The sequence below is a fragment of the Mchenga conophoros genome, linkage group LG12, assembly GCF_057382185.1.
Source record: "Mchenga conophoros isolate Kocher_MC1m ecotype Shallow Benthic linkage group LG12, M_conophoros_male_GT1.1, whole genome shotgun sequence".
NCBI lineage: Eukaryota > Metazoa > Chordata > Actinopteri > Cichliformes > Cichlidae > Mchenga > Mchenga conophoros.
The window spans coordinates 1,669,884-1,684,730 of record NC_140537.1 but is presented as its reverse complement, the minus strand read 5'-3'; the positions used below and the strand labels follow the sequence as shown (position 1 = coordinate 1,684,730).

Genomic DNA, 14,847 nt, shown 5'->3' with positions numbered 1-14,847 from the left:
TGAAACCTGAGTTGACTCATTGAGCTAAAAACGACTTCACATTGTGACGGCAGTTGTTGGACTTTGTGCAGTAAGATAATGAAGAGAATATCCTGTGCATGATAAACTTGCTCACTCTGTGAAGCGTGTTTTATCACCGTTTTTTGTGAAGTAATTACAAAGAAAAAGAGCTGAAGTTTAGTCTTATGCAGTAATCTTCTTCCTCTGACCTTTATTTCCCAATAACCTTTATAACTGCTGTTTTATACAACAGTTAGTTATTTTAATTGTGTTATTTTTTTTATCAGACTCCACAGGACTCTGTGTAGCTTGTAACTTTGTGGTGTCTTGTAATTATCCACTTAACACAGCCAGCAAAACATGCAGACATGTTAACCTACAAGAACTTTTGCTGATTGCGCAGTTATTTAGTAAAAGACCCATACTTACGGTCAGAGTCAGACCCAACATGTAGGACAGAGAATACAAACTGAGGATCAAATATTGGAACAATTCAGCAAATGTTATGCAGTTCCACATTAAGGGGGGATATCCTACCGTTGTCTCCTTCATCGCCTGAACAGCAGAATTTCAACAGCTCACATTACTCTTTACCCCCTGCAGGTGGTGCAGTGGGCATTGGAAAAGCTGGAGCTGTCCAAGTATGCAGACAAACCAGCGGGCACTTACAGTGGAGGAAACAAACGCAAGCTCTCCACTGCCATTGCTCTCATCGGGTACCCATCACTCATCTTCCTGGTAAGAAGAATAGATGCTCTCTGTGCTCGGGGCAGCGTAACAAAGATCAGAGGGTCAATCCGCCGGTTTCTTCACATTCTGTTTGAAGCTTTAGTTCATTTTTGGAAGCATGTTTAACATTGAAATGGAGCCGATAGAAGTGCTTAAAAGCATAAAATGAAGGACGATGTGAATGTGTGACTATGGGGCTAATCAGTAATCTGAGTGATCATTCATAAATATTTTTATTAAAACTTGATAGTATTGCATACATGTATACAAAGTATTACAAAAGTAGTGATAGTATTATATAAGTTAGTTACTCTGCGAGTTCTACTCATACCTTGGATTATATTTTAATGTCTGTGTGCAACACAGTAATCTTTTGATATAAACATCGTAATATGTGATCATTTTTAATGATTAAGTGTAACATGGATACAGAAAATATGCAACCAGTTTTACTTAAAGACTGCAGTGAGTGTCCCTGAACAGCCTGTGGAGACAGCATCAACCCCACATCCAGTTGGTCAAATAGTAAAAAAGTCCAAAGTTGTCCAACATTTCTACATCACACATGCCAGCCTATCAACGTCCCAGGCAGTAAGGTTCAGAGTCCATCCAGAGTCTGTCGCTGTTTTAAACATTGTTGTGTTTGCTTGTGTTTAGGATGAGCCCACCACTGGGATGGACCCGAAAGCCCGCAGGTTCCTCTGGAATTTAATCCTGGACATAATCAAGACCGGACGCTCTGTAGTGCTGACGTCACACAGGTTATAAAGCTTAGTAATGACATGCATGTTCCTCTGGAACACCTCCTGTTATACCATCTGTGTTACAAATGTTTCACCAAAGTGTTTTCACTACATCTGCAGCATGGAGGAGTGTGAGGCCTTGTGTACCAGACTGGGCATTATGGTGAATGGCAGGTTTAAATGCCTGGGGAGCATCCAGCACCTAAAGAACAGGTCAGGACCTTCTTTAATCATAGTTACTCATAGTTATATAGTCCAGGTTTCTGAAGACACGGTTACTCAGGACCTGCAGCACTGAGATTTGGCACATCCAGAGGTTTGATGTGTGACATCTCGAGGGTGCAGCAACACATCCAAGAGTCGTCGTCGTTAAAGATTCAGCTCTGCAGGAGAAACCAGAGGACACCTGAAGAGCTGGATTTAGGGCAAACTGGGAGTCATGGATTTGTCCCACTGTTTATGTCTGGTTTCAGTGTAAGAGTCTCTTTTTTAAGGTGCAGTTTACTCTTTCCACAGCACTGCTCCGAGGATGTGTTCATTTGTCCATGTTTGGGACTCTGTCTGCAAGAGTAAGGAGACAAACTGGGTTTCATGACTTCCAGGAGGACAATGGATCAGATAGGGGCCACTGTGTCAGAGCTTCTGATGTTACTTTCTTAAAGAGAATCATCCTACTTACCTGGAGTGGTGTCAACAAAGACACTTTGGTTGATCTTCTTGGGGGATGGACCCATCACATACATCCCTAGCAGCCTTTGGACCATCGTTTGTTGGTGTTTGCCTGCTGGTTGCTGGTTTTGAAGTTTGTACAATAGAACACATTACAGTTTTGCACATTCTCCTGAACATCCCAGCTCGGTTTTAGCCAGCAGACCATTTCTGCAATCGTCAGTAGGTTTGGTGTCTTCCCAGATGTCCAGGGGAAGGATTGTGGCTGGCACATGGTCTTGTAGGGAAGCTTGAGATAGATAGATAAAGCCCTGTTTTGATGACATGGTGGGATTGATGTTATATCTCCTGTATCAGTGATTTTCTGATTCAGGGTGTGACTTTCTGGTTTTCTGCTCTGCCTTCCACCTCTATTGTAAGCTTCTGTGAGGGGCCCTGTAGAGCACAGATGATGGTGGCACATTCTGACGTGGAGACACGAGGAGTGTCTGCTGAAAGAAAGCAGTACTCTGGTCACCCACCCCACCACACCCCCCACTCCTGAAGTGTCTTATCTTATCATCATCATCAAACCAATACTTTCCTTCTGAAACATCCAGCTGCATACCAGTGAATAATATGAAATCTAAACGCAGTAGAGCAGGAAATGCCGTTGTCTTTGAAACAAGCACCACCACAGGCACATGCCAGCTTTTACTCTAAAGAGTCATTTCTGTCTCCATCCAGCCCAGCAGCTAGCTCGGTGGTCTGTTAGACAAGTACATGAGGTGAGTTTGTCAGCTGGGGAGTATATGTCGAACCAGTACCCACAACAGCATTTCCAGTCTAATGTTTCACAGTTATGGAGACTTTCAACTCCCACAAGAGGACAGTAATTTCTCCTGGGCTGTGGAACAGCTGATCTTGGACAGTAGAAGGAGATGTAACGCTGGATGTGAGGGAGGAGTATTTTCACCTGATGTTTGTGGTGGTTTGGGATGAGGTGGAGTAAATCTGAGGTGAGACACTGTTCTCCTGTGATCTCATCTTTTTCCAGCTGTTTTTACAACCTGACCATGCTCATCCACAGCTCTGACTTATCATTTTAAAATCAGCTTGAGTACTGTGAGGTCATCAATATCAGGTTTCTACCTTTGGTATAATGAACAGTACATATAAGCTTTCCTCCTCATCCTGCACTCATGCCCTGTCTCCACTAGTTCATCCTCACAGTCCATGGAAAAACAGGCAGTCCTTAAAATCAGACGAGGTTTATGTGGCAGCTGCACCAGATCCTGCAGTCTGTTCTGTCCAGGACATTGCACACAGCTGCCATCATTTCTTTAGCTATCAGAGGATGCAAGGACAGAAAATCTTTACATTTGTCCACATTTAGAAGCAGCTCTGCTTCATCATGCATACTCCCATAGAAACTGAAGCTTAATTGGGTATTTTCCAGGGGATCCCACAGGCAACCGCAAAAGACCACCCTTAACCTCAGGTCATCGTAGTCAAAGGAGCTTGCAAAGAAAAGCGTCTGGACTTCTTTAAGTTGCTTGAAGACGTTTCACCTCTCATCCGAGAAGCTTCTTCAGTTCTAAGGTCAAATGGTGGAGAGTCCCAGATATAAACCTAGTGGGAGTTTCCCCCCACAGAGGGACAAAAGGACCCCTGATGATCCTCTAATCGCCTGAGCCAAGGTGTGAAACTGGGTGTGGGTCCCAATCAGCCAGAGTTTCGGGTGTGTTCATTGTGAAACCTGGCCCCACCTTATCATGTGAATTCCTGAGGTCAGATGGCCCAGGATGTGAGTGGGCGTTAAGGCGTCTGGGAAGGGATCTCAAAACTGGATTATAGATGGCAGAGAGTTGGTGTCGTAAACCCCGCCTCTGTTCAAAGATGGTCGCTCCTTTGACTACGATGACCTGGATGACTGAGAACCTTCACAGACTCAGGTCTCATAGTTGACTACAGATGTGCCAGCTGTCAAAGGGTGAGAGCCAGGGTGCACCCCAGACAGGTCGCCAGTCTGTCTGACAGACCACCATTCACACGCATGAGCAATTTGGGATTCCCCATTAAGCTGGTCCCCACTAACTGCATGTGTTTGGACTGTGGGAGGAAGCCAGAGTACCCAGTACCCAGCAAACACTGGGAGAACAGTTCTTGCTGTGAGGCAACAGCGCTAATCACCACAGCACAGTGCTGCCCACGTTCATGAGGTTAAAAAAGACAAAGGTATATTAAAAAAATCCGAATTAGAAAAAAGTTTACAGTTCTGGCTCGCTCAGTACTCATATAACATATGTTGGGGTGCTTTTTTTAAAGGGGCAGAGTTGGAGAACTTTATGATTGTACCATTATGTCCTGACTTGGCACAGTCATGCTTCTCTTAACATGTTATAGGTTTGGAGATGGCTACATGATCACAGTGAGGACAAAGAGCAGCTCCAGCGTCAAAGAGGTGGTTCGGTTTTTCAACAGAAACTTCCCCGAGGCTCTGCTGAAGGTACGTTACAGCAACTCTCCAGTGTCGTCATTTTACCCACAGAGCACCAACCTGACAGACGTAGCACCAGACTAAACCTCACTATCAGTTCAGTTGTGTTTTCATGATATAGTGTAAATTCACCCCAACAGCTGCTTTATATTGTAGATCTAAAGATCCTCATCAGAGAGAAAATAATACCACGGTTTAATAAATATAATAAAGAGCAAATATTACCTGAAGAGTGTGGTTATATACCAAAACTGGTGGTAGATCTTTAGCATCGCCATAGAATCGATTCAAGAATGTAAAGTTTTGTGTGGTTTAATTAGAAGATCTGTATTGTTTCATTAAGCTACTTTGCCTGTGCTATATCACTGTAATAAAACCTCTGCACATAAAGTCTGACGATGTGGACATTCAGTACTTACCTGTCCATTCAACAAGTGCAAGGAGCCTCCTACAACTGGTACAGCTGTTGACTGTCCCTAACTTTAGGTTCTAGTGGGGTGCATCTTTGGCTGGCTGTAGCTCAGGGTGTACATGATCAGAAGGTTGGTGGTTCAGTCCCTGGCTGCCCCAGTCTGCATGCCTTCAGCAAGATACTAACCCTAAGTTGCTCACCGATGCATCCATCCGAGTATGAATGTGTGTGAATGTTAGATAGTAAGCACTTAAAGCATAGAAGAAAGTGCTTGTGTGGATGTGGCATGTTGTATAGAGCGCTGTGAGTACTCTGTACTCTTTATATAAGAATCAGTCCATGTAGCATTCAGGTAGGGCTGCCACGATTAGTCGACTAGTCACGATTACGTCGACTATCAAAATCGTCGACGACTGATTTAATAGTCGACGCGTCGTTTGAAGCTTTGTAAGATCACAAAAGACGCAGGAATAATAGCAGGATTTAAGAGTGTAATAACGGACTGAAACAGAAGATGGCAGCACTGCATGTACAAGGATGCCAGCTGCCGTTAAACCCCGAAGAAGAAGAAGAAGAAGCAGCTGTGTCCCAGAATTCATAGCGCGGCCCAGCTCAGTTTCCAACAATGGCGGCAGCTAGTTAGTTTTAATGTTACTCTTATTATTCTTTCTGGGTCACAAAATAAACGTTTAACATATTTTCAGGCGAGAATGTAGCTGTGTAAACCTCAAATATCTGCTCAGTTTATCAGGACACCGCATATTTTCAAAAGCGCTCCGACGTTTTCGGAGACGTCTGTTACCCACTAGCTCGATAGCGAGCCGGGGGCTAGGCTCACTAGCGCCGTGAGAACACCGGACTCCCGGCGGGGTGGCGCAAGATGGCGTGTTGAGCAGTCGCACGAATTAGGAGCTCGTTGAACTTGTCCCAGAATTTACTTTGTGTTCGTTATTGTTTCCACTCGAAAGTAGTAAAATGACTGCCCCAAGTATAGTTAAACCTGCTAAATTCAAACTCGACCTCAAAAAACAAGAAACAACATCGCCATGTGATGGAAAGGAAGACCGCAGAGAAGGAACGGATCATGACTACGTAGCAATGGACGTAGCAGTGATGAGCAAAAGGGAACAGGGCAACGATTCGGTTCCATCTACACCTTGTAAGAAGCCTGCAGAAAAGAAAGCTAAGTCAGCAGAGATAAGTGAAAGTGACGAAGTCTCCAATGCTACTATATTGAAAGCGATTCTAAACCTTGAAAAAAGAGTGGACGAGCAGCTAGCTGATCTGAGTGTGCAATGCAAGCAAGCTAGTACGATGCTAGCCAGCCTAGCCAAAGCGGTTCAGTTCAACTCGGAGGAGGTGAAAGAATGTAAACAAAAGGTTAGAGAGTTGGAGAGACGAAACGAGCAGTTGACCAAAGATAACTACGATCTCAAGGAGAGAGTGAGAGAGCAAGAAAGGTACAAAATGAGGTGGTGCCTCCGGATTAAAGGATTAGAAGAGAAAAGAGATGAAGATGTCAGATCGCTGGTTATTGGAATTCTTGGCAAGATCGCACCTGATATGATATCAAAGCTTGAAGAATCTGTGGATGTGGTGCATAGAGTTGGGAAGAAGATTGAGAACAAGGTCCGACATATCATCATTCTGTTTGCTCTAAGACACGTGAAAGAGGAGATTTGGCGTCGCACCAAAGATTCGGCTGTCTGTAAGAACGGGGGTTTCCACTTCGCTGAGGTACTGCCGCGGGAGGACTGGGAAGAGAGGAGGCGGCTGTGGCCGCAAATTGAACAAGCCAGACGGGCTGGGAAACGGGCCTTTTTCCGGGGTCCTCATGGATACATCGAAGGACGGAGGATCGTTGACGTTGAATGAAAGACTTGATGTAAGACTGTATACAGTGGAATATTATTAATGGGACAAAAGAGTTCTACTTAAAGTTAAAGGTTATTAGTCACTGAGTTGGTGACAAGTGTTACAATTTAAACTCATATTTATATATTTTTCTTTTCTTTTTTAAAAAAAAGAAGTTATTTTCTTAGCATATTCTTATTATGGTTCACTCAAAAATTTCTTTTGGTTCATTAAACGTTCGGGGTTTGAAGGAAATTGTTAAGAGAAAGGCACTTTTTTTATTTTGCAAGGGGCAAAAATGTCATTGTCTGTTTTTACAAGAGACTCACTCTGTGAATGCCGATGCTACCTTTTGGGCTAATCAGTGGGGAGACAAGATTCTTTTCAGTCATGGATCTAACAGATCTGGAGGTGTGGCGATTTGTTTTAATAAGTTCCCAGGGGAGATTATAACATATAAAGCTGATAGTGAGGGTCATTGGTTAACTGCAGTCTTGAAGAGCGAAGGTATATTTCTAATTGTTACAAATCTTTATGGACATAATAATGAGGGTCAAAATAAAAGTCTATTGGAAAATCTAACAAATGTTATTTCAGAGTTTAAAGTTATGTACCCCACAGATTACATCCTAGTAGGAGGAGACTGGAACATGACACCAGATGAATGGATGGACAGATGGCCTCCTCGCTTAGGAAGGAGGCAACAGAATAACATTATTGAGAACTTTTCTAGTGATAATAATTTTACAGACATTTGGAGAAGTTTGAATCCTGGAGTTAAGAATTATTCTTGGTTTAAACCTAATGGAGAAAGCAGGTCAAGACTTGATTATTGGTTAGTGAGCGATGACATTTTGAGGTGTACTTCACAATCTAAAATCTCCAAAGCACCCCTTTCTGATCACTGTTTCATTGATCTTGTCTTAGAACCAACAAGAACGAAACGTAGTAGCAGGGGATATTGGAAATTTAATGCCAGCCTTTTAAATAAGGACAAGTTTTGTGATAAAATTAGACATATAATTATAGATATAAAAAATGATGACTCAGTAGTGGGTAATATACAGAAATGGGAATTTGTTAAATTCAAAATCAGAGAATTCACTATAAAATTCTGCAAAGAACTGAACAGGGAAAAACGGGAATATGAAAGTAATTTACTTCGTGAAATAACTCAGTGCTGTAGTACAGAAAAACTAAACGTGCAAGAGAAGAATAAATTGATGGAGTTACAATCTAAATTGGACGATCTTTACCTAGAGAAAGCCCATGGTGCCTTTATAAGATCGAGAGCCAAGTGGATTGAGGCAGGTGAAAAGAACTCTTCATATTTTAGTAAGCTGGAAAAGTGCAGACAGCAGAGAAATCTAATCTCAAGCTTGTTGATAAATGGGACTGAATGTAAAGATTTCAGAAAGATTGAAAAAGAAGTCTTCACTTTTTATTCCAAATTGTACTCCTCAGAATATTCAGCAGCTGATTCTGATAGTTTCTTTGATAGGATTCATGATCTCATCCCATGTATTGACAAGCCTTTCAAAGATCTGTGTGATTCAGAGTTTAAAATTGAGGAACTGGATTTGGTGGTCATGAAAATGGCATTAAACAAGTCCCCAGGGACAGATGGACTCACTACTAATTTTTATCAATTCTTCTGGAAGGACCTAAGAACTTTATTGTTTGATGCATTAAAGGAATCGATAGAGAAAAGAGAACTGATGCCGAGCATGAAACAAGGGTTGATAACCCTGATTCCTAAATCGGGCAAGGATAAAAGAATTTTAGACAATTTAAGACCCATCACCTTACTAAACACTGACTATAAGATCCTGTCTGGAGCTGTAGCTGAGAGGCTAAAGAAAGGCATCTCAAACATCATCAGTGAAACACAATCAGGTTTTTTGAAAGGAAGACTAATTCATAACAATATTAGGCTGGTCTTGGATCTCCTTGAATACAGTGAATTAATCCAAGAGAGAGGATACATCCTGTTCTTGGATTTTTACAAAGCTTTTGACTCAGTTGAACATACGTTCATATTAAAAACTCTGCAGTCTTTTGGTTTTGGAGAGGAATTTGTCAATGTTATAGAGATGCTATATAATGACATTAACAGCTCTGTTTTGCTAGAACATGGTACATGTTCAAGGTTTGAGGTTAATAGAGGGATAAGGCAGGGATGTAGCAGCTCACCACTTCTGTTCATCATGGTTGCTGAGCTGTTGTCTATTTTGATTAAAAACAGTCACATTGAGGGGTTAACTGTGATGGGTGAACAGATAATAATCAGTCAGCTCGCAGATGATACCACCCTGTTTTTAAAAAATGAGGACCAGATTCCTTCAGCCTTACAGGCGATCAACCACTTCTCCAAAGCTTCTGGCCTACAGCTGAATATTAATTAATGCGAAATTCTAGCTCTGCATGAGTGTACCCTGCAAGCAATAGATAATATACAGATTAAAAAAGAGGTTAAGTATCTGGGCATTGTAATTTGCAAGGATAAGACATCAACTGAAAATAAGAATATCTGTACCAATATAGAAAAGTGTAAGTCTATTTTAAACAGGTGGCTGCAAAGGGACATAACTCTGTTTGGGAGAATTTTGCTAACCAAAATGGACAGTCTATCCAGACTAATCTATCCAGCCTTTTCTCTGCCCATATCTCCAAAACTAATTAAATCTATAAATAATCTTAATTTTAGGTTCATATGGAGGAACAAATGTCATTATATAAAGAAAAATGATATGATTAAGAATTATGAAGAGGGTGGGGCTAATGCCACTGACTTTGATGTTATGAATGGTGTACTAAAATTGAAATGGTTAAGATCTTTCATTAGGAACAAAAATTCCTTTTGGAACATTATTCCCAGTGTGATTTTTGGCAAAATGGGTGGAATAGACTTTTTGTTACGTTGTGACTTTGATTGCAGTTCGTTACCTGTTAAACTCTCAGCTTTCCATCAGCAGGTCCTTCTCTACTGGAAATTAATCTACAAACATAACTTTACTCCTCACAATACCCCTATATGGAACAACAGGTATATTCGTTTGTGTAGGAAATCTGTGTACGTGGATGAATGGAGATCTAAAGGGATTTGGGCTGTAGCTCATTTTATGGATGATAATGGGGTCTTATTAAAGCATGAGACGTTTTGTGACAAATTTGATGTAAGATGTACTGTTAAGAGATATAAATCCCTAGTGAAAGCCATTCCAGTCCCTTTGAGATCAATGATAAAAGAAGATATTGTGCACTCTAAAATTTCTCCTGGACTGAGGCAGCTCTGCATAGCTGGAGTTGAATTTGGTGACAGCAGGTTTACAAACAAAGTAATTAGGAATATTTTGATAAACGAAATTTTCCCTAATCCGGTTAAAAGAAATTATATCCTTAAAGAATTTGAGACCATGGAGGTTAAGGCGATAAGAAAAAAATATATTTCACTTCCTCTTTCCCCTAAAGTAAAAGAGGTTCACTTTAAAATCATTAATGAGGTTTATCCAACCAATGAATTCTTAAGACGGAAATTTAATTTAGATGTGAACGCCTGCACATTTTGTGAAAATGATATTGAAAGTCTGGATCACTTGTTTTTCAACTGTGAATCAGTGCACTTCTGGACTGACATGTGGAGCTGGCTACAGTCCAGGAGAATTCAGTTACCACATTTGACGGTGACAGTAATAAAATTTGGAATACTTGCTGAGAATGCAGATTTTGACCTGTTGATTAGGACGATTTTGTTAATGGGAAAATTTTTTATTCACAAATGCAGATACTTTAAAGCTAAACCATGTATAAACAGATGGCTGAATGACTTTAGACTCTGGGCTAAATCGCTGAAACTTGTGAATAACAAGAAAGCCCATAAACTTGTTGTTTTATTTAAAGAGTTTAACCTATGTTAAAAAAAACAAAAAACTCCCTATTTTATAATCACGACTGCCCTTTTTTTGCACGTTAGTTTTTGCCTTTGGTTCGAATCCTTCAATGACTGTTCTTTATTTTTGTGCTAACTCTTTTAACTTTGTGCTTATTGTTGTTGTTTTTGGGGGTTTTTTTTGTTCGTTTTGTTTGTTTGTTTGTTTTGCTATAATGCTCAACCGAGGATGTAACATAATCGGATTAATGATGGTGCCTTGTATGTTAAACTGTTGTTTGTAAATAAAGTTTAATTAAAAAAAAACAAAAAAAAAAACACCGGACTCTCGGCAAATCGCGTCTTTCACTACTCAGGTTAAACATGATATATGAGTCACTTAGATAACTTCAAAATGTTGTTGTTTGGCTTTTTTAGTATTTTATTTGTTCCTGAGTAAATCGGTTTGGCTGAGATTAAAGTTATAGTTTTTACACAGCTGAATAAACGTCAAGCAGACAGCTGATTATCAGAAGTGTGAGATGCTCCAGAATTTACTCCGGTGTCCTGTTATATTTTAGATAGCAAGGAGTTTATTAAACTTCACCGAAACAATCTGCAAATTTCATTAAAATTTAATAAACTATCATCTTGTCTTTATTTTTAGTTAGCACATATCTTAAAAGCTTAAAGCTGTAAGCTAATGATAGTTATATGAGAGCAGATGCTGCTGGTGCAATAAGCTGTACGTTTTATGTCCAATGGATTTGATTAGTCGACTAATCGCAAAAATAATCGGTGACTAGTCGACTATCAAAATAATCGTTTGTGGCAGCCCTACATTCAGGTGAAACAGGGCAGGCATCCGGTCGTAGGCAGTTAAAGCTAGGCCAGTATCCTCAACACCAGCTTGAGTTAGCTACTAATTACTAACCTAATAGGTGATACCCACAGGATCAAGAGCTGGTCCATATCCCTATAATTGGAGTCACTGGCCACAGTTACAATACCACAGCTGAAAAATGTGGTAAACTGTAAACCGTGTTATCATATTTGCAGGAGCGTCACCACACCAAGGTGCAGTACCAGCTGAAGTCTGAGCGCATGTCCCTGGCTCAGGTCTTTAGTAAGATGGAGCAGGTGGTGGAGGTGCTGGGTATTGAGGACTACTCTGTCAGTCAGACTACTCTGGATAATGTGAGTGACTCAGTTTCATCCAAGACTTCAAAAAGGAATATCTTAAATAAAAAATAAAGTACAGGATCTCTTTTTCCATCCAGGTGTTTGTTAACTTTGCCAAGAAACAAAGCGATAACCTTGAGCAGCAGGATGTGTCGCCACTGGGCAGTGGAAAGTCCCCCCTGCAGCGCATCTTCAGCCTTCTAAAGTCTCGAACGGCCAACACAGAACTCAACGCTCTGATCAGTGAGGCGCCAGAAGAGCTGGAGAGCGATGATGATGAAGGTCTCATTAGCTTCGAAGAGGAACGGGTGAGCAGATCCTGCCTAGAGTTTTCTGTTTCTCTGTTCATTGAAGTTCAGAGGGAGGGGTACACAGGTGAAGGTGCAGCAGGCCCCACATCTGTGTCTGGAAGGTCAGTAACATGAGACAAACAGAGCTATAGTGTGTGGAAGAGACATCACCCAGAACTTGGGCTAGGACATACTGTAGTGTTACCACGAGATGTTGTAGCATCAGTGTAGCTTGCAGCAAGCAATGGAAACACTGCTACTACTGTAGAAGGACAGGTACTCAATGACCCTCATCACCACAGCACAAACCTCAGGAGACAACAGTGAAGAGTTAACACTGTAGTAGCTTTTCACCAGCAGAGTAAACAAATGTGCTTAACCAGCATGGTTTCCTCTACACGTGTAAAAGCTAATGATTTAAACACATTCAGCCTGTTTTCAATGCAGCAGTGGCCTCTAAAGGAGCGAACCATCTAACGCTGACAGTGTTACATAAATGTAAGTGTTCACACAGGGTCTCAGCCCATCTATCATCAGGTAACAGAACAGGATTGCACCCTGAACAGGTGGTTAGTCTGTCAGACTTCAGACTGTGGAGCAACAGGTAGTATGTGCAGACTCTGCAGATGAGCTGCAGGTCTGAACCAAGAACTTTCTCACACTGTTCTCAAACAAACACTGGATTTTCTTATGCACGCTCCCTGACAAAGACATCACCACTACGTGTTAGCACGTGTAGTGATTTTCTGGTGTGTATATTTGTGTGTGTTTGGCAGGTGCAGCTCTCTTTCAATACAGACACCCTCTGTTAAAATGAGCTACTTTCACATCAGAGAGCAGAGGGGAGGGCAGAGGGGGGACCCCTGATCCCACTGGTCTGAGCTATGCGTTCCTGAGAGTATGGCACCGCGACCCTGAAGAGGACCAAAACTCTCTGAACACAGCACCTGAGGTTCAGTATTTCAGGCTTCAGATGGACTCTGCACTAGGACGGCAACATTATACTTTGAGTGTGTGAATTTGAACCCTTTATGAAATGTTAAAAACCAAGTCTTTGATTCCACTGGTGTCTCTGAGCTGACCGGAATCACCCCCTAATCACAAAGGGTCCTTGTTACTCTGTAGACCTGCCTTGAGAGCATGCTGTGATGATGATAATACACCCTGTTTTTCTGTGGTAAGATTTATTTTGAAGGCAGCTACAAACTGCTGTGTTGGTTCGTTTGTTTAAATCTTTTTCTTTCTTTTTTCTGCGTGGGGGGGGTGCACCCTGTAAGGGGGCGTGCGTGGACCTGTGGGGGAGCAGGAGGCCTTCTTGCCTTCTTTGATGTTACCAGGTGAATGTACACGGGTGTTGTCATGGTGATGCCTCCTCCTCTCGGTTTGTTCTGACACTGTACACGTGGTCGCTTTCTTTTCTGTTTTACATATTAGTATTTTTATTTATATTCTTATTATTTTTATGAATATTATTGTAACATGTTATTATGTTGTGCATTCTGGTGAGAAGATCCTCTGTAAATGGGGCACTGTGTATAATAAGAACAATAACTCCACCTGCAGTGAACATGAGCAGCATTGTAACAGCCTGAACGGTGGATTTGAATTCCTGACAACAACTGCACTCCTATCACTGTGACACTAACAGGGACCTTCAGATCACATTTGCAGTAATACGTGGGTACGCTCCATGTTTTATGATTTGCAGATGAACTTGTAATTTTTTCATGGCTTCTGGAATCAGCACATTACAAAAATATGGCTCTCTCACTGACCGTGTTGATATGTTCTTTAAACTGATCTCATGTTTCGTGATAACTGAGTTGTCCTGTCATCAACAACTCCTGTGTTGCTTCTTCTTTCACAGCTAGCTGCAGTCCTGGTTTGGTTATTACTCTGGTACTGGTGGGCTTTTTTCCCTGTTGCAGATGTTATCATTAAAAAAAGAGTAACTGTCATCTTTCATGTCTGAGATTGTGAGCTTGACGGATAAAAGCAAGTCTGTCATGGACTTTAACAACTGTATGTCACCTACAGCCACTGGAGTTTTGAGCATTCATAGTTTAAAATAAATCTAAACTGTATGTTTTGGGATGTAAACATCAGATTCATATGTGAACTTAACCTTTAATAACGCCGTTGAAGCGTGTGTCTGATTAAACGACTGTTTCTGAACTGTAACTTACACTGAACAGAGGCTCTTCTTATGCTTTGTGTTTGTTGCAACAGTGAGCTTCGTCCCACACATCTGCAGCTCTGCTGCTGTGGACCTCTCGCTCCGATTATAAAAACGAGTCACGTGCCCAATGGAGTCAAATATTTTGAGCTTCTTCAAGACACAAGTCATCTTTTCTTGGACTTTTCTAAAGTCTTCACCCCGGGACTGTGTGAAAGCTACACCGCGTTTGCATGTTCCTTGTCATGCATCCATATTTTGATGAAATATGATGTCATCAAACATCCTTTTAGTCGTTTGATGACATCATATTTCATTCTAGTTCATCGAACGCGGTGCAGGCCAGTCGCATTCTTCTAGTTTTGGCCTTTTGCACATTATTGGACTTATTTATTCTTTTATTTAATTCACTTTTTCTTTCTTACTCTTGTGCTGCCTGTAACAA

General features: G+C 41.3%; 1 protein-coding gene across 1 annotated transcript in view; it reads left to right on the top strand.

The window, feature by feature from the left end:
• abca2 (ATP-binding cassette, sub-family A (ABC1), member 2) overlaps positions 1 to 14,407 on the top strand; it is a 114,530-nt gene extending 100,123 nt beyond the window's left edge. The window contains exons 42-48 of the mRNA XM_085293258.1: positions 604 to 738; positions 1,387 to 1,490; positions 1,593 to 1,685; positions 4,527 to 4,629; positions 11,814 to 11,951; positions 12,035 to 12,244; positions 13,003 to 14,407. Of these exons, the coding sequence (XP_085149384.1) occupies positions 604 to 738; positions 1,387 to 1,490; positions 1,593 to 1,685; positions 4,527 to 4,629; positions 11,814 to 11,951; positions 12,035 to 12,244; positions 13,003 to 13,038 (819 nt within the window). The 3' untranslated portion in view covers positions 13,039 to 14,407. The remainder of the gene's footprint in view (positions 1 to 603; positions 739 to 1,386; positions 1,491 to 1,592; positions 1,686 to 4,526; positions 4,630 to 11,813; positions 11,952 to 12,034; positions 12,245 to 13,002) is intronic.
• Positions 14,408 to 14,847: the final 440 nt, after the last annotated feature.